Below are 27,124 nucleotides of genomic sequence, written 5' to 3'. Positions count from 1 at the left end.
CGGCGCAGAGCTGGGTGCCCGCACGGGCCCGGCCCAGCCCGGCCCGGCGGGAACAGGAAGGAGCGGGGATGCCGGGGCTGGCAGCCCGCCGGCGCCGGGAAACACAGACAGATTGGACTCGGGCAGAAATCCGAGCATGGGACGGAAAAGCCACGATATGTGATCGGGGCAATTCCTCTGCGACGCGCTGGCAAAGCCCCCCAAGCTATTTCAGGGTGAACTAGAGTCCGCTTTATGGCCAGCTTTAGTCTGTGACTCGTCCCGAGGCCCCCAGGCTGTTTGTCTGCAGAAGGGTTTTTCTGCAGAGGTGAACACTGAAGTGGCACTGGCAGCTAGTGTTAGTCTGAGCGCGTGTTCAAAGCTTGACAAAGGCTGAAATTGAAAAAGTTTTTGCACCATTGTTCCGTGCAAGCTGGGTTACGGTGTGCGCTGGCAGTGCTGGTTCCCCTGCAGCCTGCAACCCAGACTGCAGCCTTGCTGTGAGATCTGCAAAGAGAGATGCGGACCAGCCTGCTGGCCCTGTCACAGCTAAGCTTAGCCCAGAAACATAAACAATGTAAAAGCCAAAAGCTAAAGTGTTTACTACTCTCAGGTATTATTAACAATACAGGAGAGGAATTTTTTTAAATGTTATTTTAACCCAACAGTAAAACGTCAAAGGACAAAATGAGAGTAAATGCCATGTTTAATTGTGTGAAGTGTGTGGGTGTAAGGGGCTTTTAAGGGCTCTGCTACAAGGCGAAGGTGGACTCATGTCTGGTTGTAACAGATCCATTTTGATCCTATCCAGCTTGCGGTGGCAACTGACATTTTGTAACCTGTTACCAGTCACATAGCTCGGTTCATGTCGGCATTGGCAGTGGTGTGGGGCATTGGCGATGCGTAGGGGGTGCATGTGAAGGCACGTGTGCCCCCTGAGATTGGCGGTGCATCCCCTGAAATTGGCTGCTGCCAGCAGTGCCTGCGGGTGTTTGCCACTCGGCACCAAAACAGTACAAGCTTTCACTACATTGTGCCCCCCAAATTGCCCAACATTTCCCATGACTATACATTTCCTGGTACATTTTTCTTGTACGTTTCCTGGACCACCACACCTGCAACCCTGTTGACAGCACTTCTTTCAGGAGCACTGTGTGTTGGCATTTCCTCTGCTTTAACATTTATTGGAGTACCATTTATAGGGACGCTACCCCTCAGTCTGAGAAGTAGAAGTGTGTGCCAGAGATTTCAGTATTTGGGTTTTGCTCCCCATGTTCCTTCTGCTAGGTTTTAAGTGAGGAAGATGCACAGGCATCTACTGCTCAGACCCCGCAGAATAGCATCCCTATAAATGCATAGGTGGATTAACGCATGGGCCAGCAGGGCCTGGGCCCAGGGCCCCTGATTGGCCCCAGATGCCTGCGTTCCCATGGGAAACAATGGGTTTCTCCTTGCTGGTGAGCAGCATTATAGCCTGCAAGGGGCTGCTTGGAGTGAGACATAGGGGCACCATGTGCATGTGCACAGCTGCACACATGTACATAGCCTGAAACACAGCCAGGTGCTGTGAAGAGCAGCTTCCTGCAGGTAAGTATATGGGGGGGGGCAGATCAAGGCCCCCACGGTGAACGAGTGACTGGGGCTGGGGGTGCTGACCAGAAGCAGTGAATGGGGCCAGGACAAGGAGCAGGACGAAGCCACAGGCAGCTTATCCAGGGGTTGCTGGGGGAGTGGCTCCCTGCTGCTGTATGCACCCCAAAGGGGAGGCATGAAGGGAGCACATGCCCCCCAGGATTTGTGTGCGGGGTGGATGCAGGCTGCCTGCTGCGGGCTTGGGGCTTCCTGCTCTGCTGCCTTTACCTTGGGAACCCTGCGCTGGCCACGCACCCCCTGCCCGCCTGGCAGCAGTGCGGGTGGTGAGTTGTGCCTTCTGCTATCAGGTTGGCAGGGAATGCACAGCCTGTGTGGGGTCCCCAGTGCAAAGGCAGCAAAGCGGGGAGCCCCAAGCCTGCAGCATGCAGCCCACATCCACCATCGACCCACTCGACTCCACTTGTGGCTACCTCCTGAACTCGAAGCAGTAGGGCTGGGTTTACATGTCATCAGACAGTGCCAGTCCATGTCCTTTCATCAGAACAATGCTTCTGACCAAGCCAGAACAAATTTTTCAAGTTTGGGACAAAAGTACTGTTTCAGGGAGTCCTTGGAGACATCAGGACCAACAATGCAGGACATTCAGTCATTTCGCTATGTGCCACCTTAGGCTTCTAACTGTTCAGTTAATATTCAGGAGTTAGTAACCGATTAGTAAGTGTGTAAGGGGGGATTCTGATCACGTGTTTAACCAGCCATGCCCAGAACTCATGCCCAGATCTGTTTAGAGGCACTTCAGAGTTACATTGGGGATGGGGCCTTGGTATGTAAACAAGGGCCTTAACCTTATTCCCCTACATGGTATGGCCTCATCTACAGTATAAATGGAAGCAGACAGGAACTGAGTACTCAAAAGTGGTTTTACTTTTAAGTGTGGTTTGGCTATGAGGCTGTTTCTCATTAGTGGAGCATGCTGAAGTGAGTTTTGTTGCACGAAGAGTTCTTCCTTCCCATAGATTTGGGGGGGGGGGGGGGGAACAAGACAGAAGGGGATGTTGGTGAGACAGGATTTGCTGGAAGTGTGGAGCAGTTTATTATTATAGTGGGAGCTTTCCTTCCTCCTTATCAGTCACTGGGAAGACAGGGGGAGGACTGAATGTGGCTGCAAGGGGCAAACAGTCACTACACCACTCCTCCTCCTCTGACCTAATTAGTAAACTCCCAGGGTTGGAGAAAGGGGCACACATGGGCTTAATCATTAGGCAACAAAGTTAGCTTAGAACAGAGAGGAAAGTTTTACTAGTAAATAAATGCTTGTAAGCTGGTTTTAAAGATGAAAGCATTTCCTTTCCTGCTGTGGCTCCTGCTTTCTGGAGACTGAGAAACAAGGAAAAGAAGTATTTAAGTTTGATGATGGAGCATTATTGTGAAATAGTGATCCAGGGAATTTCTTGATGAATCTGGACACTGTCCTGCAATGCTTACCCAGATGAGAAGTCAGTGGGACTAGTCGCATGAATAAAATATGCACAAATCTAAATTTATGCCAGATTGGTGGCTTTAAGGACTACTGCACACTTACAGAGCATGGATTAAGGATGCCCCGTGTCATTCAGTGGGCTCATCTACATGAGATGTTTACTCTCATGTAATCCTCAGCAGTGCATATGCAGGTGCTGACGTGGCTGGCTGGGGCATGAGGGTGCTTCAGCGAGGAGGCTGCCTGCCAGCAAGCCCCACACGGGAGCACTCTCGCCCTCCAGCCAGCCCCTCCGCAGCACATTGAGCTGAGTCAGAGCAGTCCTGGGTTGGCAGGCTGACTACCCCGGACCCCCTGCCAGCCAGGGCTGCTCTGCTTGGGCCTGCACATAGGATGCCGGCCAAAGGATTTGGAAGCATCTGAAGCCCCAGGCTGGGGTGGAGGATGCTTGCTGGTAGTAGGGCCACATATGGTTCTTGAATGACTCATGAATTTGGAATTGATTTGGCTGATTTGACTTGGGACACAAAAATTTTTCTTATAAAAAAAGGGGGGGGGGGGGGGGGGCTGCTCTGACCTAGCTCAAAGCACTGTGGTCCTGAGCACACATTTAAATGGCATGCCCAGGAGCAATAAACTCTGGTATGATATACAGTGAAGTTTATTGCTTTGTATTAATTGCACGTGTAGATGTGCCAGTGATCTCAAAAGTTAAGCCTCACAGAACCCCTTTGCAGTAGGTAAAGGTGCCCATTTACCAGATGGATAAACAAACACAGAGATTCCAAATTATTTGCTCTAAAACTTAAACACCCAGTCAGTGGTAAAGTCTAGAACAGGGGTTCTCAATCCTGGGGCCGCGGCCCAGCACCAGACAATGGTGGGCCAGCTGCTAGTCTGCAGCGTGGTTAGCTGCTGGACTGGAAGTGGCTACAGACTGGCAAACCACAGCCGCCCCATCGCTGGGCAGAGAGGCCGTGGCTCCTGCAGGGCCCATGCAGGGTTTGTTCCGCCAGCCCGGACCACTTCAGAGCCACATTTTGCCAGGCTGCAGCATAAAAACTTTGGGAACCCCTGGTCTAAAATAAAATGCAGGAAACTTGACCAGAGAAGCAGTGGGTATTTTGCATTAGAGATGTACAGGAAACAAGGCATGATTAAGTGAAAGGGGGAAAGGATTGTTTTTTCTGAAATCCCTGCTTTTCCAATAGCCAATAAACATTTTTTTTAGGTTTGAAAACCTATTTCAATCACAGTTTGCTTACATCCTTAAAGCAGTACTACAACTTAATAAATATAAATACTTCATTTAGCAAAAAAGAAAACATTTGAATATGTTGTGCCTAGAAGTCCCTAGCTATAAAGGAAACATATTTTATAGGCATGTCTACACAGCAGCTTTAAGGCAGCAACAGTGTGCTCTAGCACCTTTAGCACTGCCAGGATGTCATGAATGTGACTACCCTGCTTCTGACTCAAGGGATAGCGTGTGCAGAGCAGCAGAGGGTATTGAGCATGACACTGCCTGGCACAGTAAGTTTGCAGCATATCTATGCCCCATATCTAGTGCAGTAGGTGTGAGTGAGTGTGTTGCTCTAAGTACTGTTTAATGTTCTTTAGATTTTTTCTCTTTTAATCCCCTCTATCCTATTTTTCACCCCCTCTCTTCACTGAATTTTCCTTTCCACTCTTTTCTTCACAGAATCTTAGGGCTGCTCTCTCCTACAAAATGTCAGGCTAGGTAAATTAGCTCACACAGAGCTCCATGTCTTTGTGATTAGACTGATTCTAGTACCAAAGCTAGCTCGGATGTCTTGCCACTTCAATCTTTAGAATAGACATGCCTTGTAGTATCAGGAATTGGGATAGCTGGCATGATGATGATTAAATTATCCCAACACAGAACATAACCAAGTTCATTTATCACAATTCTGTCTGAACATGGTAATAATGCTTAGGGATTAAATAAGACTCCGAATTAGAGTTTCAAACTGTCACATGGAATTTTGCAAAAACACTGAATGATTTTGTTTTCATTCCAATGAGGAGTGAAAACACTTAGAAGTTTCAAAAGTTGTTGGTAAATGGGATTGTTATCTGCTAGCCAGCTCTCCCAACGAGTCTAAGTGGTTATGTCCATATCTTGCTTTGATGAATGCACTAGATAGTGGACTCAGGGAAGTAAGTGGAACTGGTTTAATTCTTCAGGTATATTTTCTTTACTTTCTACCTTTTCTTCCACCTGTTTTCCAGCAAACATTTTTCTTCCCATGTAGAGAAGTTAACACTGTCTTACACACCTCACGTTCCATTCTTTCTTTGTAGCTTCTCAAAAGCTATGGCAGCTATAACACTGCATAGACACAATAAAATTATCACTTTTTCCTCATCCTCAGCCTTCTTTTTGAAAAAAAATTAGACTCTCAGCCTAGGGACAGACATTAAAAAAAACAGAGCCTAAACTGATTCCATCTTTGCAGGTTAGTCTAACCTGCCTAGATTGAACCAATTTGTAAGTGAACAGACATTCACAAAATTAGACTCCCAGTGGGGGGTGGTGCAGGCACCTACCCTGGAGATCTTCAAAAGGAGACTGGATGCACACCTTGCTGGGGTTATTTGACCCCAGCAGTCTTTTCTGTGCAGAGGAGGGGGGCTGGACCCAATGATTTCACAAGGTCCCTTCCAGCCCTGAACTTCTGTGAATCTGCATGTGAATCTGTGAAATGCAGGCAGAGGCCTGCAGTGGCTCAGGCCAGGTGCTGGGGGGGCACTAGAGCAGCCCTCGGATGCAGGGAAGCTGTGCTGGGGGTCATAGCCAGCTCCTGCAGGAGCTCAGAGTGAACTAGTTGGAGGGTGGGGAATTCCCCCCTCCTGTCCCACTGGCATGGACCCAGGTCAGGGTCCGCCTGATGCTCCCTGCTTGCTGCTGTAGGCCCTGAGGCAGAGGGGGCAGGGAGGGGAGTTATTTCCCCCTCTGCCCCTACTTTCCCTGGTGAACTGCAGTGGGGTCTGCCCACCCCAACTGCTGCCACCCCTGCTTGCTCCCTGCGTGGGGCAAGTGGCGGGATAAGTCCCCTCCTGCCCCCTCTGCCAGATGCTGAAGAGAGGTGGGAATAACCCCCCTCCCTGCCCCCTCACCTAAGGGGCCCTGCCAGTCGGCCTCTGGCTGGGTCCTGCCTTGCCGCTGGAGCGTCGAGGGGGCAGGGCCCTGACGGGGGCTGTAGGCCCTCTCATGGTGTCTGGGGAGCGCGAGCCTCTCCCTGAGTCAGCGCTGCCATGAACTGGTGGCACCAGGGCTTGGAGGGGCCATAGGCCCCCCCCCACTGCCACTGCTCATCTGTGACAGCTTTCCCTGCCCCCCCTCACCTGCCCCGCTGGGAAGAGGCTTGCACTCTAGGACACTGTGACAGGGGCTGCTGCCCCCATCACCTTTACTTCCCCCTCACCACTCCAGGGCAGGGGCAGAGGAGCTGGGCCAGAGCCCTGCCGGCACAGCCCCTGAGACAGGGGGCAGGGAGGGGGGTTATTCCGCCCTCTGTCCCGGGGGACCGCAGCGGGGTGTGCCCACCCCAACGAGCAGCAGGATAAGCACCTTCCACTGGATGCCTGCTGAAGTACAGTTGTCTATGTTGATGCTTACAAGAAAGTTGAGTACTTTCTTTCTAATTAGACAAAGGGATGTGTACAAGCAGTTGGCTCGGTTTTCCAATTAAAATGTAGTTCGTTGACTTCATTATAGTGAAGTAAGTCAGGTTGCTATATTCTTACCTATTTGCACTGTACTCGTTTGTAAAGTCTTCCACATGAAGAAAAATGTTTAAAAGCACTAGAATTTTGTAGAATAATATACACATTAAACCAAAAAAAATGTGCATACCTCCATAGATTCATAGATGTTAGGGTCGGAAGGGACCTCTATAGATCATCGAGTCCGACCCCCTGGCCACTCTAACTGTGAAGAAGTTCTTCCTAATGTCCAATCTAAATCTGCTCTCTGCTAGCTTGTGGCCATTATTTCTTGTAACCCCCGGGGGCGCCTTGGTGAATAAATACTCACCAATTCCCTTCTGTGCCCCCGTGATGAACTTATAGGCAGCCACAAGGTCGCCTCTCAACCTTCTCTTGCGGAGGCTGAAGAGGTCCAGTTTCTCTAGTCTCTCCTCGTAGGGCTTGGTCTGTAGGCCCTTAACCATACGAGTGGCCCTTCTCTGGACCCTCTCCAGGTTATCCGCATCCCTCTTGAAGTGCAGCGCCCAGAATTGCATGCAGTACTCCAACTGCGGTCTGACCAGCGCCCGATAGAGGAGAAGTATCACCTCCTTGGACCTATTCGTCATGCATCTGCTGATGCATGATAAAGTGCCATTGGCTTTTTTGATGACTTCGTCACACTGCCGACTCATGTTCATCTTGGAGTCCACTAGGACTCCAAGATCCCTTTCCACTTCCATGCCACCCAGCAGGTCATTCCCTAGGCTGTAGGTGTGCTGGACATTTTTCCTCCCTAGGTGCAGCACTTTGCATTTCTCCTTGTTGAACTGCATTCTGTTGTTTTCTGCCCACTTGTCCAACCTGTCCAGATCTGCTTGCAGCTGTTCCCTACCCTCCGGCGTGTCCACATCTCCCCATAGCTTTGTGTCATCTGCAAACTTGGACAGAGTACATTTCACTCCCTCGTCCAAGTCACTGATGAAGACATTAAAGAGTATCGGTCCAAGGACCGAACCCTGTGGGACCCCACTTCCCACACCCTTCCAGGTCGAAACCGACCCATCCACCACGACTCTCTGGGTGCGACCCTCTAGCCAATTCTCCACCCACCGGACTGTGTAGTCATCCAAGTCACAGCCTCTTAACTTGTTCACCAGTATGGGGTGGGATACCGTATCGAAGGCCTTCCTGAAGTCTAAGTATATGACATCCACCCCTCCTCCTGTGTCCAGGGAGGCATCCAGGGAGAGATCACCCTGGATGATCTCTAAGAAAGACATGCAGATGTCTTTCTTAGATTTAATGAAAGTAGTAATTTGGTTCCATCACTTTGCACAGTAAAATCTATTATACTGTTAAGGCATACTGTTTTGCCCAGGGCAGTTGGTTTGAACAATATCCCTAAAAATCTCATCTATGCCAATAATTCCCTGAATGTTACTTCAGTTCTCAAACACAATCCAACTCTGGATATTTTATCTTTTCTGGATCAAAATAATGCTTGCCTTTAGATAAGGAATGTTTTAGACCACACTCCCAGTGTTACAGCCTGTAAATGTTACGTAGTTTATTGCTGCAGAGAATCCTACATTCTGCAAAAGCCGGCTTTAGTTGCCTGGGGTCCATCTCAACTCATTGCTCTAATCTTTTGGATAATTACAGCTATAATTGTCCTTCAGAATAAAACAGACAAATCAGATAATAGGATACCTGTGTTGGACAAGTGAGGTAAAAATATTGTTACTCTATAGATAAGATTGATCTTCATGGAGGAATATGTGGTATACCGCCCTGATAATACTTAACACTGAGGCTGGGATTTGGGGGCCTCATTTCCTTCTGAAAATCCCAGCACAAAACATTCTTTCTTGTGATTTTCCTTAAAGCTAGTTTCTCCTATTAAAAGGAAGTATTAATCCTATATAGCTTTCCCTCACCAACCACTGGGGTTAGGCTCCTGAAAGTTGCCGTAGTTGAGAAAACCATGGTTGGCAAGACAAAAGGCTTATGGGAAAAATAGCAGGTGGTGGGTTGATGCACAACCACGGGAAATGGTGATTATTCAAAACTGTATACCATGGTAGCCAAAATGGTATACAGGTTTCCCTTGATTTATGCAGGTTCTTTATATGCGAATTTGCTCCTTTGTGATAAGCATATTTAGACCCATAATTTGTTATATGCAAGGTAAATCCACTCTTATGCGATCAGCATAGATGCCCCTCCGCCCAAGCAGGTAAGTCTGTGTGGAGAAGGGAAAAGACTGTGACCCCACTCACCCCAGTCCTGGCTGCAGCAGCCTTAGGCACTTAAGTGCAAGCTGATTCCATGTTGCTCAAGTTCCTGAAAAACTGTTAATACAAAAAGTGGGGAGTCCTCTTTCTCTTCCTCCCTGCTTCTTCATGATGCAGTCTGAAGGGTAAAATGATGGTGTTACAAGAGTAGATGCAGTACTGGATTTTCAGGGACTGAACAAAGTTAACCAGAATTGCATTTAGGTGCCTAAAACTACCTAGATGCCCTAAGGGTGGAATAGGATTAGGCTGCCAATGTTCATAGGTATGAAGCAAATTAACTGAATACATTGTAGCCAATACAAAAGCAGAGTTCAAATCCTGATACAATTGCAGTTTCATGGCAGATCTAGTAGTTTTTAGAAACACTGGTTCTATTATAGTTCAGTTAGAACAACCTGGATCTTTCCTACTTCAGATCAAAGTGTCCAGTTGTGGTCTTATAAATGTCAAGAGTGTAGCCAGTTACTTCAGCACAGTTTGCTTGGCCATTTAAGTGGATAGCCATTTTAGCATCTGGTCTGGCTTCATACTTACTTCCAAATTTATTAGGGATTTTTCTTGGTGGTAATCTCTATGCCTGTGTAGTGTTTGCAGAATCAGGCATAGACTTTTATAGCTGTGACATTTTTATTTTAGAGCACTTCAGCCTGTTTATATTCCTTTTCATATGATTAGATAAATAATCCCAAATGAAATTTTTTTTCAAAACATTTTTCATACCAAAGTAAACTGAAAATAGTGAATTTACAATATTATTTTCTGTGTCATTTGGGATAATTTGTTTGTCTGCTTCCACCTAGTGGGCAAAAGGAAAATCACTACCCATCTCAATCTAATAATGTCCCAAAGCTGCATGAGATTAAAGTGAGATGCCTCATACGCATGAACAGCGTATGCCCCTGGCAGCTGGGGGGGGGGGGGGGGCCCGGGGGCGAGCGGGGGGGGGGCTGTGTGCCCCTGATGGCTGGTGAGACACGGGTGGGAGCCCAGCGGCAGTGAGCAGGGAGCTCCCGCAGATGCCACTGGCACTGTCGGTGGGGGGGGGCAAGTGCCGGCCAGGGGCAATCATGGACCACCTGCAGACAGAGCGATGATGCCTTTTTGCAGGGGGTGCACCACCACATGCAAGGGGTGCACGTGCACCTGCGTGTACCCCCTATGTGTCGCCCCTGCTCCTATGTGTATCTTCAGAGAAAAAACAGTGTGAACATGTGCTCATGCTTTACTGGCTATGACAGGCTTACTTCTCTTAGTTCTCTCCCAGCTAAGATGACTAGAGTTTGAGAGTGGACCTGTGGCAAAGGTAAATGGGTATGGGAATGTGCATATAGGAGAGTGACAAAGGAAAAATGTATCTTCTTTTCAGTCCTGTAACCTCTACCCTTGCAGCACCCCTTTCCAACTAGATTTCCACATCAGACTGTGTAATTTTGTCTACAAACGTGGCAGGGAGCTGGGGGAGCACAGGAGGGAGATGTGCAGGTCTGGTGGCAGGACTGTAAGGTATCAAATGGTGACAGACCCAGGGGATTTGCTGAGCCTGTTACTGGCTGAGCCTTGTTTTGGTGGTTCCTCTTACAGCAAGTGAAGCGGGGTGGCTCATTGCTTTGAGCCAGCATGAAAACCATACCCTGCTTACTTCATCAAGTATTTTACTGAAAGATCATTAACTATCATCGTGTACATTAAATTGGACTAATAACCAACAGAAAATTAGTTTCTCTCTATACAGCACCACACAGAAAGAATATAGCCATATGATGCTGAAAAGATCAGAAATGGTAAAAGACAAACTGAGGCTTCAGCAAATTTCCAGCAGCATTTGAAACGATACTTTATCAGGTCCTAACTTTTGCAAGTAGCATATTTGCTTTCTTGCTCCATTATTTCGTTTTTAATTGCTGTTACTTGATCCTCTAGTTGCTTTAGTTGATCAGCCTTATCTTGTCTAGTTTGATTCAGATCTTGGAGCTTCTTTTCCAAATCTGTAAGAGGAAAGTGGCATTTAATAATGTTTAATGTTGTGTAAATAACATCTAGGGATAAAATCCATTTTCTTCGCATATAGTTTTAAAAGAACAATCACATTTCTAAAAGGAAATGTTTTATGCAGGCTTGGAATGAAAGGTTTTGTTTGTGAATTGGGAAGGAATCCTTGCCTGAAAAGACATTTATCAGTTAGCCATTTTGGGCTAACAATCTTCCTCCATTTGTGTCAACAGGAGGGCATCATGAAGTATACTGGATATCTCTGCGTGGTACTGAATCGTGCCATGCTGATGTACCCTCCATAGTTTAATAAAATTACCACAGTCTGCCTCTAATAGACATGCTGCTCTCCCTTATAGTGGTTTTATGTTGATAATTCCACTAGTTTCTATGGTCTTGCACCCAATTTATATCAGTAAACCTAAGAGCCTCCATGTCCTTATCATGAAAACATGCCCTGCTGATGAATCAAAATTGTACGTATTGTTTTCATTTCTATTACACCAGTCATCCTAGCAGGGCGTTGGATTCGATGACCTTGCAAAGTCCCTTCCAGGCCTACTTTCCTATGATTCTGTAGCAGCTGGGTTTTGGAATGGCTGTGGAATGCTCCGAAATAATGGAACTATTTTTTTCAGGATGCTTTTAGGTTTATTCTCTTTTGTTCCTCTTCTTTTGCTTCCTCTTTATCCTGAAAAAAATGCTTCCAGGGTTAATTTCCTTTTTTATGTAATATTTTTATGGATCCAACCTAGTAGGTACACGTCCATTTTGGAGCCCAACCCTGTGCCATTGAAAGAGCAATGACAGAATTATCATGCCTTTCAGTAGAAACAGGATTGGGACCATTAGGCAGAACTCTGCTATGTTTTGGAGATTTGCTCGTGTGGTGACATTACTGAAACTATTATTTACATTGTATGTGACTACAGTAGAAGTAAACAGGTATGGGAGGCTGATGCTGAAGCAGATTTTCTACAGAGGCTCCCAGGTACCAAGGTTTTCATTCATCTGTATTTTGGAAATGTGCACAGAGTCTGTTTAGGACATCAAGAACTTGATCCTGCTGGATGCTGAGCACCCTCCCCTCCCACTGGAACCAGTTGCAGGCAAGACCTCCTTCCATATTACATTTTTCAAAGCTTTTTTTCCCCTGTTTCCCAAGCAAACCTTCTGATTCCAGTAGAAACTGCAGTTGCTCATCAGGATCATGTTTAGAGACTTGGTCTAAACAACTGTTGTCTTAGGTTTCCTTTTAAATTAATTCATTTTATCATTGTAACATCTGGACCCACACTCTTAAATAGATGTAGGTTTCTTCTACCCTAGAGAGTTTTGCCAGCAGAATTGCATGACTGCATCCATGTTCAAATGTAGCAGGAACCTGCTTTTTGCCAGCAGTTACATTATCTCTGCCAGTGGAATGAGGCATCAGCTAGCAAAAGGCAGGCATAGACCACCCTCCCATATTTTCTGCAAACTGGTCCAGTGTTTTCAGCAACTGCTGCCTTCCCAGGGTGCATGTTGATGGCACAGTTGCTGGGTGTATTCATATGAACCCAACAGAAACATATGGACGTGTATGTGATCTGGTGGCTTGGTGGAGATGGCTGAGCAAGTTAAGTATACATAAGGCCTTAGACTTGGCTTAAAGAAGTATAGATTGTGGTGCAAACCCTGTTTTAAGTGATTTAGGTGAATCATTGTAACATGTGTGGGTAGATTATGCCTCTAGGTCAGGTGTTGTCAACTGGGGGTCACGGGTACTTAGAAAGGTTGTAGGGGGTACATGCAGGCAGACAGGCGGGGATGGACTGGTACACGGTGGCAGCTTCTCCCCTGGGTGCTGCCGGCCCCACACAGCACACTGCAGTGCCTCCCTGCCCCCCACTCCAGCTTGGTCTCCTGATTGACTGCTATAGGCGGAGGAAGAAAAAAATTTGGGGGGCTGAGCACGCACGCCCCCCAGCAGGTAAGTCTGCGGGGGGAGGGGAAAGGGCCATGGGGGTGGTTGGAGGGAGTGAGGCTGGGGCAAGCACTGCCCAGGGTAGGGTGGGTGCGGGACGGAGCCGCGGCTTGTCCAGGGGGCGCGGGGAGGGGGTGGCAGCTCCTACCACTGCATGCACCCCAGGAGGCATGGGGGACATGTGCCCTGGATCTGCACGGGGCAGGGCAGGCTGCTGCTGTGGGCTTGGGCTGGGGCGGCACTGGGCTCTTCCCAGCAGGCTCTGGGCCACACTGTGCTCAGGGCAGGCAGCAGCAGTGCTGGGAGGGGAGGTTGGGGGCCTACAGCAAATTTTGGGGTGGCTGCAGCCTCCTCCCATAGCCTCACTCCCAGTGCCGCCATCACCGGCCCTGAGTGCAGCCTGCCTCAACCCCCAGCCTGCAGTGCCAGCCTGCCCTGCCCTGCACTGATCTGGGGGTACACACCCTCCATGCTTCCCAGGGTGTACATAGCAGCAAGAGCTGCGCCCCCTGGATGAGCTGCTTGTGGGTCAGTCCCATGCCTCACCCCACCCCCGCTGGGCAGCACCTGCCCCTCCACTAGCCCCAGCCCCAGCCTCACTCTCTCCCTTACCGCTGTGCCCACTCTCCTCTCCACCCTTGCTGCAGCTGTCAGAAGCCTGTGGTTGGGCTGCCTTGCAGCCCTACCACTGCCCTGCATTTGGGGGGGGGGGGGGGCTAAGCCCCATTAGCCCCACCCTTCCACTCCCTATGAAGGGGTGCCCTTGTATCCTTTCATAGGTAGAAGAGGTACACTTGTTAAAAAGGTTGAAACCCTGCTCTAGGTTGTAGCTTCTACAGTTTTCTTGGGTCTCCCACTGGTGGCATGAAAATGAAAAGTGACACCTGTTATTCTTTTGATTTTTTCTTCAGTCTCTTCAGCCAGTTTCTCTGCTTCTTCTTTTAGCTGCTTCAATTTTTCTAAAGTTTCCTTTGGAAGCCCCTTCCTTTTTAGCTTTTCTTGCAGAACGGTGTAGTTTCTTTTAAGGTTGGCAAATTCCTAAAACAAAAAAACCAACCAAACAAACAAAAAACATTATTCTGTTTAACAATGCACCCTGTAATTAACTTGCCCTATATGAAGAGAGCAGGGATTTTTGTACCTCCTTTAATTATCTCACTCGGACCACACCTATGGTCTTTAGTCTCTTAAATCCTAAAAAAACCCACCTAGGACAAGTATACATTAAAAGAAGCTTTGACAATGCAAAATGTGGCAGAAATCAAAATAAAACAAACTGTTATTTGAGCAGCACATAATGCAGAGGGGATGGAGATAGAAAGCAAATATCATTTAAGCAAGCTTGGAAAAGCATATACTTTCCCTAGTTCCTTTTCCTTTAATTGTTTTGTTTACATTTGTTTTTTTAGCACACAGCTTAATTTAGCTTTAATAAACTAGCCATAACACAAGTTTTATAATTTTGGTTACATAATATTTACTTTCTAGCTCAATCCCTACCTGGTTTAGGTTGCTGTGAGAGCCAAAGCTTGATTACTACTGGATTGCTTAGGTTAGGGACAGATATTACACATAAACTGGTTTAAGTGATCAGAAACTGGTTTAAACCTGTAACAGAACAGATGTTCAGTGCACATAAACCAGTTTGAGATAAACCTGGTTGAATGTAGTATCAGATTTAACTGATTTGGGTTAAACCGGTTCATGCAATGTCTGTCCCAGACCCCTTGCTGGTTTAAGTTAAACCAGACTCCCCCAGTATCCCAGCATGCTTTCTGGGTTGGGCGGGGCTCTCTGCTCCACAGCATGGCTGGCCCCTCCCCACTGCTCCCTGGCTGCAGCTCTGGCAGAGGCTGCAGGCTCTTCCCTTCCCCCCACCCCCATCACTCCCTGCTAAGCAGGAATTCCCCCCTCCCCTCTGCCTTGCTGAGAGGTGTCTGTGTATTAGCTAGCAGACCACATGCTGGCTATGGGACAAAGGCAGAATCAGCAGGTAGCTGGTAATGTCCCTCTGTTGTTTTCTTAATGGGTGATAAACACTGAACTAGGGGTGATAAATGCTGTTATCAATTCCCTGCTGGGCTAATCAGAGTGTCCTGTCGGGCCCTGACCATACACCCCTCAGCTCAGTTCTGTCCAAGGGAAGGGAGGGCTGCTCTAGCACCCCCCAGCTTCTAGCCTGAGCCACTGCAGGCATGTGCCTACATGTCTGGGATGTCTGTACAGTTACAAACTGAGTTAGCCTAGCCAGGTTAGACTAATCTGCAAAGATTGAATCAATTCAGGCTCAGGCTTTTTGAATGTCTGTCCCTAGTCTTATATCCAGGAGCTCATTCAATGCATGCTTGAGTTTTTGAACTGTATGTTACCCATACACAGAAGTTCTGGAAAGTTTATACCTGTCCCATAAAACTGAAGCTATACTGAGTTTCAAGAAACAAACACACAGTTCCTTCTCCCTGTTTTCTCTAAAGCAGTGGTGCTCAACCTTTAGCTCACAGGGCTATGTCAGCCTGCCTGTGGTGCTCCCGAGTCTGAAATTTGGCAGCAAAGAAGGGGTTGCCACAGCTCTGAAATGTGAAAAACCTGTTTGCAGTGCATGGCTCTGGAAGCTGTGTCAATTAATGCTACCTGCTGGTCCCCCACTCAAATTTCTGTACCCCTGGGGAATCCTGCAAGCCAGATGATACGGCCCCTTTCATTGGTGCATAGGGTTGCTCCATGGCTGGACCTGGGTTGTGGGATCTAGCTCATGGACTGGCTCTGTACCACTCATCTGGTCCATAGGGCTGGAAGGAAAGAACCACTACTCTGAAGGAAAAGGGACAGAGTAAGGCATAGAACACTTGTGCCTCATAGCATAAATAATAGTTTACTCTACCACTAGTCCTACTGACTTCCATTATCACATGAAGTTCTGTTTAGTGCAATCGTTTGTATCACAAAAAGACTCAAGATTTGTGTTAATTTATACTGCTATAAGCAAACAGGACTATAATTTGCTGGTTAAATTAAATTAGAAAGAAATGCTTCTGGATCTGTCATAAGGGAACGGTTTAATCTCAAGAGGAGCACAGGAACACGATTGTGCTGCTACAGGTTGTATTGAAAAGTACTGCAAACCATGTAGGAAGGAACATTTTTTTTTCTTTTGAATTCTTTACTTTATCAGAGTCCAGAGCTGTTTCCTGTGCCCTTTCTGCATCTGCTTTGGCCTCTGCTGCTTGGTCCTTGTTAGTCACCATTTTTGCCTGTAATGTGGCAATTTCATTGTCCAACTGAGACTTCTTTTCTGACAAGTCTTCCAGTTCATCATTTCCCTTGTTTACTTGATTCTCAGCCTAAAGAAAAACAACAAGTTTTACACAACATGTTTCCTCACTGCTGAAGGATATTATTACCAAACAATTAACAAGATTACTCTTCTAAAGTGGATTGGGGGCCATACCTGGGCCAGATTCTCTTATCATTTAGTGTACATTTACACCAATCGAACCTTGAGATCTTCAAGCTAATGTAACCTTTGTTTTAGAAAAAAGACTTTAAGAAAACTGTACCCAGAAATACCTGGGAGATTTTTATTCCGTTTCCCTGTAGGTCTCCGTTCAACCCGTTGACAATGTCTTTAGTTTGCTGTTGAGTGTTTTTAGCCTTTTTCAGGTTATTTAGCATTTCATCAGAAGAAGGAAGAGCTTTAGTTGCTTCCCTAAATAAATAATTGCAGTGTGTTAGCATAATAAGACACATCCTCAGATGAATCCAGAAATGCATCAATAGAGCCCTATATCCCTGACCAAACAGTATTCATCAGCTCTTTCAAAAAACCCTGGAATTGTAGGTCTCCAAAAGCAAAATGCAACATCTACCTGTTTCTTTAAAGAAGTTAAAGTTAAAGGCTGATGCTATGGGTGGCTAAGGAGTAGCCCAGGATGTGAACAAAATTTCTGCCTCCCCCCACCCCCAAATTCCTATGTTGGAAGCAAACCTCCCCATAGCCCAGATATAAGGTCTCAACAGTTCACAGTTCAGCAGAGAGAGGAGTCAAGATTTAGCAAAGATATAACCTTTTCTGACTTAGGCAGATGTATGTGGTGAGAAAGGACATGCATCATTACCACTGGAGAGGCTCCAGTGAACATGAAAATATAAAACCTGCTGTGTTCAAAGCCCTGAACTTTATCTTCTTTATAGCCAGCATAACCCCTTCCCTACATACTGATGTGTGACCTCACTAATATGTTTGTATTGTATGCATTGCAATTTTATCCAGACTCATCGCATCAGCAAGAGACGATTCTACTCACTCTGCTTGTTTAGCTTCCACCAAGAGCGTCTGAGCTTCCTCCACTTGTTTATTTAGCTTGTCCAGATTGATTTCATAGTTCTCACAGTGTGTGATGAGGTTTCTAATTTTCTCAAGTGTATTTGCTAGCTGCTGTGCAGTCCTTGGGAGGTTTATGTGTAAAACATAATTTGCAACCTTCTCTATGTCTTCTGGAGATGCACTCTCATCTTGAAAAAATTGGGGCAGAGTACAGGGTAAAGTGAATCATTAGGTTTAAACATTAGTGCTGTGTCCTACATCCTCTGAGTTATGTCAGACAATAAAGTAGATAAGCACAGCAAGAGGGCAAGAGAATTCTAACTTTTCATAATGCAATATAATAATTGTGAGGTGCTGCTCTTAGTTTTGTCAGAAAAGGATGACGAAGGACTTGAACCAGGTTATGAATGCTCCAATTTAGAACTTGGTCCTTCAACATCAGGGTACAACACAGAAAAGCCCATTTCTTTCACCCATTAGATCAGGGGTGGGCAAAATACAGCCCGCCAGCCAGATCCAGCCTGCAGGGACTCTAAACAATTTAGAAAATTAATATTTATCTGCTCCTGGTTCCTGTCAAAGATGACAGGAGCCAGGGGCAGTAGAACCCAGGGGAAGCCCCAGCAGGCTTCTGCAACAGCAGGACCCACCTGGCCCTGCCCCCTGCCCAGCCGGAAGCCCCTACCTAGCAGGGGCTTCTGGCTTCGGTCCGTGGGGCTGTTCGTGGCTGTGCCAGCACAGGAAATTCAGGTAAGAAGTGGGGCAGAGGAGGACTGCAGGGATCGCCCCAGTCCTCAGAGCTGAGCCAGCTCCTGCTAAGCCCCATGGTATGGCCATGTAGCCAGGAGCCAGTGGGCGGGTAGGAAAGTGGCAGTGGAGGTGGAGGGGAGTGGAAGGGAGTAGGACCATGGGGCCTGTGCTGGTGTCCTGGGTCCAGTGCCGGCGGGGCCCAGAGCGGGGCAGTCGGAGCGTGGGGCATGGGCTGGCAGGGGTCTCTGGAGCTGGACTGGGCTGCACCAGCAGGGAGAGGGGGGAGCTGACCTGGCTTCATAGAGCCCTTGCTGGTGAGGACCCCATGCTCCTTCCGCCCTGCTCTGGGCCCTGCTGGTGCTGGGACACTGGTGCAGGCCTCATGCTCCCACCCAGCTGCTGCTGGCTCCCACATGCCCGTTCACTCCCAGTGCCCCCGCCCCAGCCCCGTGGTACAGATGGGGAGCAGTGCACAGCCCTGACCCCATGCTTGCCCATGGGGAATGAGCTGATGCTTAGCATGGGGGAAAAGTGGCCTCCCCCCCTCGTGCATCTCCGCCACCCAGGCTAGCAGTGGCAGCGGGGAATGAGCTGGTGTTCAGTGCAGGGGAAAAGCAGCCGCTCCCCTTCCCCGTGGCCAGCGCCCCATGTTGCAGCTGGTCGGAGCCCACGCGGGGCTGCCTGTGCCTGCTCTCCATTGCCACTGCTGCACCACGGGGTGGCGGTGATGTGGTGGAGGGGCAGGACAGCCCTACACAGGCTGTGAGTGGCTGCAGCATGGAGCACTGGCCACAGGGGTGGGAGTGTTTTTCCCGTGCAATGAGCACCAGCTCGTTCCCTGCAGGCGAGCACGGGGTCAGGGCTGTGTGCTGCTGCCTGCCTGTACCACGGGGCTGGGGCAGGAGCACTGGGAGTGGGCGCATGGGAGCCAACAGCAGCCAGGAGGAAGTGGAGGGCCCACGCTGGTGTCCTGGGGCCAGGGCCGGCAGGGCCCAGAGCAGGGTGGCAGGAGTGGGGGATCCCAGCCAGCAGGGGCTCTATAGAGCCAGGTTAGCTCCCCCCTCTCCCTGCTGGTGCAGCCCAGCCCAGCTCCCCAGACTCCTGCCAGCCCATGCCTCGCACTCCTGCCGCCCTGCTTTGGGCCCTGCCGCACTGGCCCTGGGACACTGGTGTAGGCCCCATGCTCCTGCTCACTCCCACTGCCCCCCCGCTGCCACTTTCCCCACATTCCTGCCCGGCCACTCTGTACTACATGGCTCCCATACCCACATCCATACCCACAAGCCCCCATATGCAATCACTTCTGCATATACACCACAAACATCCACATATCAGAATAAAATTTTTTTTTAAATTAAATTAAAATATATTATTATGGGTGTTTGATTTTTAGTATGTCAATTTGTTTTTTTCCCCTGTAAGATGGCAAACCCTCTTCCCCAAAGGAGTACTTCCAGGGGCGAGGGGGAGGACTTCCAGTGGCAAAGGTCAGATGTTAGGGGCAGGACTTCAAGTCCCAACATGTTGGCCAGGGGGCAGGGCACCTGTCAAGGGACGGGGCTACCCATGCAGCCCTTGACAGTTTGCCAAAACTTGGTAATTGGCCCTCCGCCCAAAATAATTGACCACCCCTGCACTAGTTCAAAGGGTCACAGAGGTGAATGCTGTGCAAATGAGAAACTTCAATGTGTGCATATGAAGCCTTTAGGTGTGGAGTTGCCTGGGAGTCCTGGGAGCCTAAGGGACTTTTGAAAATCCCCCTCCTTCCTTTCCATGCTCAGAGGCAGGTCCCCTCCCCTCTCCTACCTCCCCCCTGTACCTGCTGCTACTGCTTCTCCCACTGTCCTGGGGGCTGAAAAAGCTTCAAAGCCATTGCTGCCTGTTCCAGCCAGGCTACACAGGGATGGGCTCAGCTGGGAACAGTGACAGCAGTAGAGGAGAGAGGGAGAGAGGTTCCCCTTTCCCATGCCTGCTCCTAGGGGGTAGGAGGTGGGAATGCACTACTGCCCATCTCTGATGTTACCACTGTCTCTATCCTGGCTGAGCCCAGTGCCCTCATAGCCCAGCTGGAGTTTGCAAGACAAGGTTTGAAGCTTCCCTGGCCCAGGACAGTGGGGAAAGTAGTAGCAGCAGGCAAGGGATGGAAAGAGATGTGCCTTTGAATACAAAGGGGAAGAGGAGATTTTCTTTAGAAAAGTCCCCAGAGGCTTTGCTGTTGTGGTCTTACCCACACTTGTAGGTACGGGGAAGTGGGGAGCAGGAGGCTGGAAGCACAGTGCAGGCACCTCTGCAGCACAAGTGGCTGCTTCCATACCTGCTTTGCCAAATCCTGGATCCACACCTGAATTCAGAATAAAATCATAACAGTTGACCACACTTCATTGTTTTGTGCATTCAACTTCCCAGAGGGAGGGAGGAAGCAAGGAAGTCAGGCAGGCAGGAATACTCAGTGGTGGTGGTGGTGGTGTGTGTGTGTGTGTGTGTGTGTGTGTGTGTGTGTGTGTGTGTGTGTGTGTGTGTGTAAACACTACAGTTCGTTTCCTGACCTTACAGTCAGCCTGGTGCCTTGAAAGTGCCTTAGAAAGTGCCTTAGAGGAAGGCTTCAATACAAAAGATGCTTAGATGCTTACATAAATGGAAGGTAAAATCTGGCCTCCATGCAGGAGCCCAAGTGTGGGGATGCAGATGTCCTGTACGTGTAGGCAGAAGTATCAGGTGCAGCTGCTTTGCACCACCTGAACAGCATGTTACAGTTGCTAGATTGGCATACGGATCAATCCTGTGCTCCTCCGTTGACTTGCCCTCACAGCCACACTCTGCTGGTCTATTCAAGGCTGGGCCAGTACACTATCATGCACATAAGTACTACAGGAATAATGGGGAAAGGAAGGATTAGTGTCCCCTGTGCCCTGGCCTGGCTGCTCTCCCCATCAGCTATTTTTTATCACATTCCACATATGGGTCTTCAGAGATAACGTATTTTCTGTCCAGGAGATGGGAGTTGGAAAGACTGCTACGGGCCTTGTCAGCTTGATTGGAGGGGAAAAAAATATCCCAGTGGTGCATGACTCATGTGAGCCAGCAGTCAGTAGATATACATGCTTCAAATGAAACACCCTAATACATGGTGACAGCCAGGACTTTTAATAGATCTCTGAGGGGGAAAAAAATCCCAAATACTCAGATGCCAAAAGTAGGGGGAAATCTGGGAAACAGTAAAATGAGGAAGTAGGTTGTTCAGATCTGATAAAAGAAAGCAGATCAGACAAGGATGTTGAATGCCGTTTTCACAGGAGGAAAAGAGTGCCCTCTGGAGCTACACGTGGTGAAGCATCATGTTACAGCTTGGAGAGATAAATGTCATACTATATTGAGATAAACCAAAGAAATGAGAGTCAAAGAAGAACTTTCCTTGCATATTTACCTAACAAAAAGTCTTTCACTTTCCTGATGAATTCCTTTGTGATCTCTCTGTCCATATCAATGTGATTCTTAGCTTTCTGTAGTTTCCCATGCAACTGTGAGCTTCTCAACTTGGTGTCTTCTGCCATTTTTCTGATGCTTCCAATCTGGAAATATTTTTAGATATAGTGGTATCCTTTTTTAGTGTTTAAATATCATTGCTTGCCAAACGTAGGTCCCATTTGAAACCACTAAACCAATCCTTATACAACACTAAGGGACAGATGCTGGTCCCACAGAACTTAGTGGGAGTTACAGCATTAGCTTCATTTGGACCAAACACCAAAGACTAAACAACATCTTCCTTCCATTTCCAAACACAGCTCAAAGGTTGCTATATTGAAGTTAAAAAGCCTACAGCTCTAAAACAAGATGCTGTACATCACTCAATATTGCAATTATATACTGTATGGAAATTCATATTAAAGAAAAGATACAACTTGTAATGATATTTTCCCCCCATCTTCTTGGAATTAATGTTAACATTAGATTTAAAGGGACACTGTCAAGGCTATCAGAGTTTAAAAACATGCCTTTAAAAGTTGTAAGTTTCCATTCATTGTAATCACTGAATTGATGGATTTTCTTTAATTAGTAATGATCTAACAGTTTAAAGAACAAAACAAATATTTTCTTTGTTAGGGGCCATACTCTGCTTTATATAAAGTTCCAAGCAATGCTTTTCTGCAATCCAAGGAGAAAGAAAATTCTGTTTCCATCTAATCACAAGGACAATGACAGTAGCTTCCATTTCTGCTGCTTCTCTCATATCATGCTTCACATATATTAACTGATTCTCACAATATCCCTGAGAGAGTATAGCTATTTTCTGTATTCTAGAAACATGGAAGCTGAGGCTCAGAGAAACTAAAAGATGTGTTGCTAATTAACAAACACATTTCTCCCTGAAATGCAGACCTTTAATGACTAGGACTAAAAGAAGCTAGCACGAACAAATCATTTGTAATATTTTTTTTCCAGTTTAATCCATGCACAATGCTGGATTAAGGGACAGCCCTTTGTACACAGTTTTACTGTTTCTGTGTATAGTCATTAAAGGATAGCTGACTACATGAAGGGTGCTGACAGATATGTAGTTCCCCACTGTAACTCATGGAACTTTGCATGAAGTGCCATGAGTTACAGTATTTCCCCAGACCCAACAGATGTTTGCTGTTGGGTCTGGGGGCTGGGGGATTGAGTTTTAGTTTGGAGTAGCTGCATGTCTGAACCTCCCCCCCCACCAACTCCGGTGTTATCTTCAGAATGGGAGGGGGGAAGGGAAGGAGGGACGGAGTTCCATCTTGGGTTTGCCCAGTCTGCACTGGACGGTGGGGCAGGTGGACTGAAGCATAATGTGGGGGGACTCCAATCCACCCACCCCACCCTCCAGTGCAGGCTGGGCAAACCCCAGATGGAACTCCCTCCTCTCCTTTCTCCCCCTCTCATTCTAGGGCAGGGCTGGGATGTATCAGCCCAGCACTGGGCTCGGGGCTTGGCTGTATCAGCCCAGCCCTGATCCTGGTGCATGCTGACAGAAGTTAATGATAGTGCTCTGCTTTGGAGAACCTACACCTGAACCTTCATGTAATGAGGATTCAGATTGTAAATTACCTTGTTACGTAGCAAAGTAAAACCCATCCAATGTATTTTAGTTTCCTACGTAACAAATTGCAACAGTGCATGGGGTGCTGGAAGCCCAGATGTGCTCAGGGAAGCTTGGGCTTGGCAGGCTTCCAGCACCCCGTGCGCCATCCCTGCTGCCTTCTCCCACCACCAGCACACCCAGCTGCCCTGAAGCCGCCTTTCTGCACTGCCTCAGAGGCAAGCAAGCCCATTCCTGGGCGGTCCCAGGCGGGAAGGCGGTGGAGACGGTGCACAGAGTGCTGGAGTTTACCTGCCTTTCCTGCAGCCAGGGTGTGAGCGGTCTGTGGACCAAGCAGCCCCTGAGCTGCGTGGGGCCCTGGACCTTCCCTCCATAGTGGCAGTGGCTCCCAGGTGGCACGCGGGGGGCAAGGCAAGTGAACTGATGGGAGGCCAATCTCTGTGACGTGACAGAATCCCCTAAATTGAAATGATGGATTTTTAATCAGCACAATTAAAAACGCACCAATTAAAAACCCACTATTTCAATTTAGGGACTAAACTTACCCTGTCACGTGTACAAGCAGCCTTAGAGATTTGCTTTAGCAAACAATGATAGTATATAACCAGTTGCTCACTAATTTTGACACTGTCCCTTTTAAACTAATAGTGCACTTAGCTTATGGACATTACAATTTTAATGACTCATGCTTATTGTATGAATCACTACATTGTTTTTTACCTGCCAATAAATTCACAGAATGGGATAGATTTGATGGTACAGTACCTGCTTCTCAGGTTCTTGTAGCCAGCTAGTCAGTTTTTTTAATAGCATGTCTGTTTCCACAGCTTTCTTGACTGCACTCGTAGAGAGAGGAAGAGCTCCATTACAGGATGGCCCACCACACTGCCTGTTTCCATAACTATCTCGACATAAAGCTCCTCCGCAAGCTGCTGTAACACATGGCAGGTTTCCTGGTAGTCCACAAATCTGAAATAAAACCATATTAAATATTAGGAAGCAGTGTGGAGTCTTTATGATTCTGAAATGTAACAGCTGTGGGGAGCGGGCTGGGGTGGGGTAAGGGACATTGGACTGGTGACTGCCTCCTGAAGGATACAAACATATTTCTCAAGTTATATGAACAAACTGCCACTGAGACACTCTTCTTTAGGACGGTGGGCTGAGACTCAGCTGGTACGTAGCACACAAAACAATGCAATGGTGGATACAGTGAAGGAAGATCTTGGCCAAGAATGCTAGGCAACAACAGCTACTCATACAGAAAGTGCCAATGGATCTTTAGGTCTAATCTACATTATAGATACAATTACATCAAAGAATCTGTCTAAGTTTGGGTATTTGACAAATACCAAGTTAAATAAAGTTAAATCACTTGACCAGTCAAATATCGGTCAAACATTGTAAAAAATTGCCAATAGGTCCAAATAATACACAGAAAAAGCACAAATTTTCCATTAAGAAATGTGTCAGAAAACAATAAAATCATATTTCTGTCAAGAAAACTAAAAAATGTAGGTTTTTTTGGTAAAATTGCTATAATCTTTGACCAGTCAAAAATATGCAGTCAATTGACTGGTATATTGAAAATACTGACTGCCTTGTCAACCCTAAATCTAGTGACTACTTGATTATTCACTGGGTAAAAGGTCATCCTAAATTCAGCAACCCATTGCATCAGTGTTGTTAAGGCACATCAGGTTCTGTCGTCAACCCCGCATAAAGACATAGTATGGCTAGTATTCACATCTGACTACCTTGAACTTTCCTGCCCAAATCCATTTAAAGCTGGGTCACCTGGAGGTAGCCTCGGGATCTAGACCTGAGTGGATCTCAAATTCATACTTCTGAAGTTGTAGTCAAAAACTTTAACTACTCTGTCTTTGCACTCCATCTTACTGCAGCCTGGTGACAAAGGTGGTTCATATTTAAAACAGATCAAACCTTAATCATGTGAAAAAAACTAAGGGATAATAATGAAGAAACTGTCAGCCCAGCTTAGTTTAGCCTTGTTATGAAATACAGTTAAAGTCAAACCTATGCTACAGTTGGGAACCAGGCTTGAAGCCATGCTAGGCAGCTGAGCAGTGCTCAGATTCTGTGACATGATTACTTATGGACTTGGTAGGGCTTTGATGTCCATGCTGAGCAGACAGGGCCTGTTTTTAAGGCCTTATCACAAGAACCACAAGAAGAATGAAAGATTAAGTTGGCCAGCATGCCCATGTTGTCCAGATATTTTAATGATGATGCTTAGATTGAGACCTGCCCCTACAAGGTCTCCTTTTTCAAATTTAAAATAAATGTAAAATTTCCTTTAAAATAACTCCTTTAGATCCGTGTTATTGACTGGCAACAGCAAAACCTAGTATTTTATTTCTTTTTCCACTTAAAGAAAAGCACAACCTTTTACCTTTTCATTAAATTTATGGATATCTGGAGTCTTGATCATCTTGAGTTGTTCCAACATGTAAATCTTTTTTGAGCCCTGATCATCTAACATAGCGAGTACTTTATCTCTGGTGTTTCTGGAGTCCCTAATCAAAGCAGTTATTCCACTGATTTTCTCTTCAGCAGATGATGATGTTTGGTAATACTTTCTGATATTGGTGAAAGACTCTACACAAACAGAAATAACATTTTATATAGGCAAGGCTGACAATCATTATTGTATTGAATAAATGCATTCTAGATAAATGCTAGGCTGAACTAAGCTGTCAGCTGGGCTTGGCTGTGGATGGTAGGGGAAATTATACCCCAGAAGGCAGGAACTGTGATTTGTTCAGTCAGGTTTGTGAACCTTTGTTCAGCCAGGGAGAGTGTTTTAATTTTAGCAGGATTTATTGATGCCAACTAATGACAGCTGAAAATGAATATAGTTGGGTGGCACCTGCATCATTTTTGGAAACACAAGCTATATAGCCAGTTAAAGATACAAAGGTATGAATGAGCTCTGATTAATGGTTCTGACAGCTACTGATTTATACTCATCAATAGCTCAGCAGCTGATGTCATTATGGGCTAGAGGGGAATGGCATATTCTATCATTTATGCTATTCTGAGCTTGGTATGGGGGAAATGTAACACCCACTAAAAATGATCAGTTCTGTAACTCTTATTCTGACATGTAATCCCTTCCCTATTCAGCAGAATTTCTGAAAGTTAAATAAATGTTTTACTGAAGTGGGGCCTAATTTAGACATACTGCTGAAATTTCTGAGTTTCATTTGACTCTGGAAAAAAATGCAGTTTCATGGCAAAGGGTGTTCTCTTTTTAAAAAATATTGTTTGTCTGTTAAGCCCATAAGCATGGCAAGTCCTTTGAAATCTGAATCTTTCCTGCTTGTTTAGCTCACATTTTCATATATGTTGGAAACACAAAGGTTTGGAGCAAAAATAAAGTATTTACTTAAAAAAACTATAGCTTAAAAAACAGCTTAAAGAGAACTGATTTCTGAAACCCAAACATTTTACAAAACTAAAAATTCCAAGAAAAAGTGTGAAGGTTTCAACAAACTCCAGACAGCCCTGGGTTCCTCCATAGCAGGGATCTCCCTTCAGTACACGTCCAGAGCAGGGCCTTGAAAACATGCCTATGGAACTGTAGTAAGACAGACACCTTAACTACTCTGCCCCTAGACTCTGGCTTGTCCCCATGTACTTGATGGAAAGACTCTTTTACAATGAAGAATTGCACTGTGTGAATGATTTACAACGATTTGCGTCTTCATGAACTAGCCCACATACATTTTTTACATGCATAGTTTATGAATCGGAAGGAGTAGGGGATGGTAAGGTCTCAGAGTTGTTCTATTTTAGAAGCAGCGTCTTACCACAGACTTGATTTACATTCCAGAAAAGCTTATTGATCATGTTTTAATGTCACAACTGCTACAAAGCCCAGGACCAGAGCTGTTAATTTAATGAGTATTTATATATTGGGAACATTCATTTGAGGACATTG

The 27,124-nt window shown here is 46.7% G+C and overlaps 1 protein-coding gene across 1 annotated transcript in view; it reads right to left on the bottom strand.

The window, feature by feature from the left end:
- Nucleotides 1-10,908: 10,908 nt before the first annotated feature.
- The window catches only part of LAMB4 (laminin subunit beta 4), a 72,707-nt gene continuing 56,491 nt past the window's right edge, over nucleotides 10,909-27,124 (bottom strand). The window contains exons 27-34 of the mRNA XM_025207399.1: nucleotides 25,574-25,779; nucleotides 23,926-24,129; nucleotides 21,517-21,661; nucleotides 17,323-17,530; nucleotides 16,586-16,724; nucleotides 16,183-16,359; nucleotides 13,903-14,056; nucleotides 10,909-11,048 (exon numbers count right to left, since the gene is read on the bottom strand). Coding sequence (XP_025063184.1) covers nucleotides 10,909-11,048; nucleotides 13,903-14,056; nucleotides 16,183-16,359; nucleotides 16,586-16,724; nucleotides 17,323-17,530; nucleotides 21,517-21,661; nucleotides 23,926-24,129; nucleotides 25,574-25,779 — 1,373 coding nt within the window. The remainder of the gene's footprint in view (nucleotides 11,049-13,902; nucleotides 14,057-16,182; nucleotides 16,360-16,585; nucleotides 16,725-17,322; nucleotides 17,531-21,516; nucleotides 21,662-23,925; nucleotides 24,130-25,573; nucleotides 25,780-27,124) is intronic.

The sequence above is a fragment of the Alligator sinensis genome, unplaced genomic scaffold (assembly GCF_000455745.1).
Source record: "Alligator sinensis unplaced genomic scaffold, ASM45574v1 scaffold100_1, whole genome shotgun sequence".
In the NCBI taxonomy this organism is placed as follows: Eukaryota; Metazoa; Chordata; order Crocodylia; family Alligatoridae; genus Alligator; species Alligator sinensis.
Note: the sequence above shows the minus strand (reverse complement) of the source record. Positions and strands in the feature narration are given on the sequence as shown.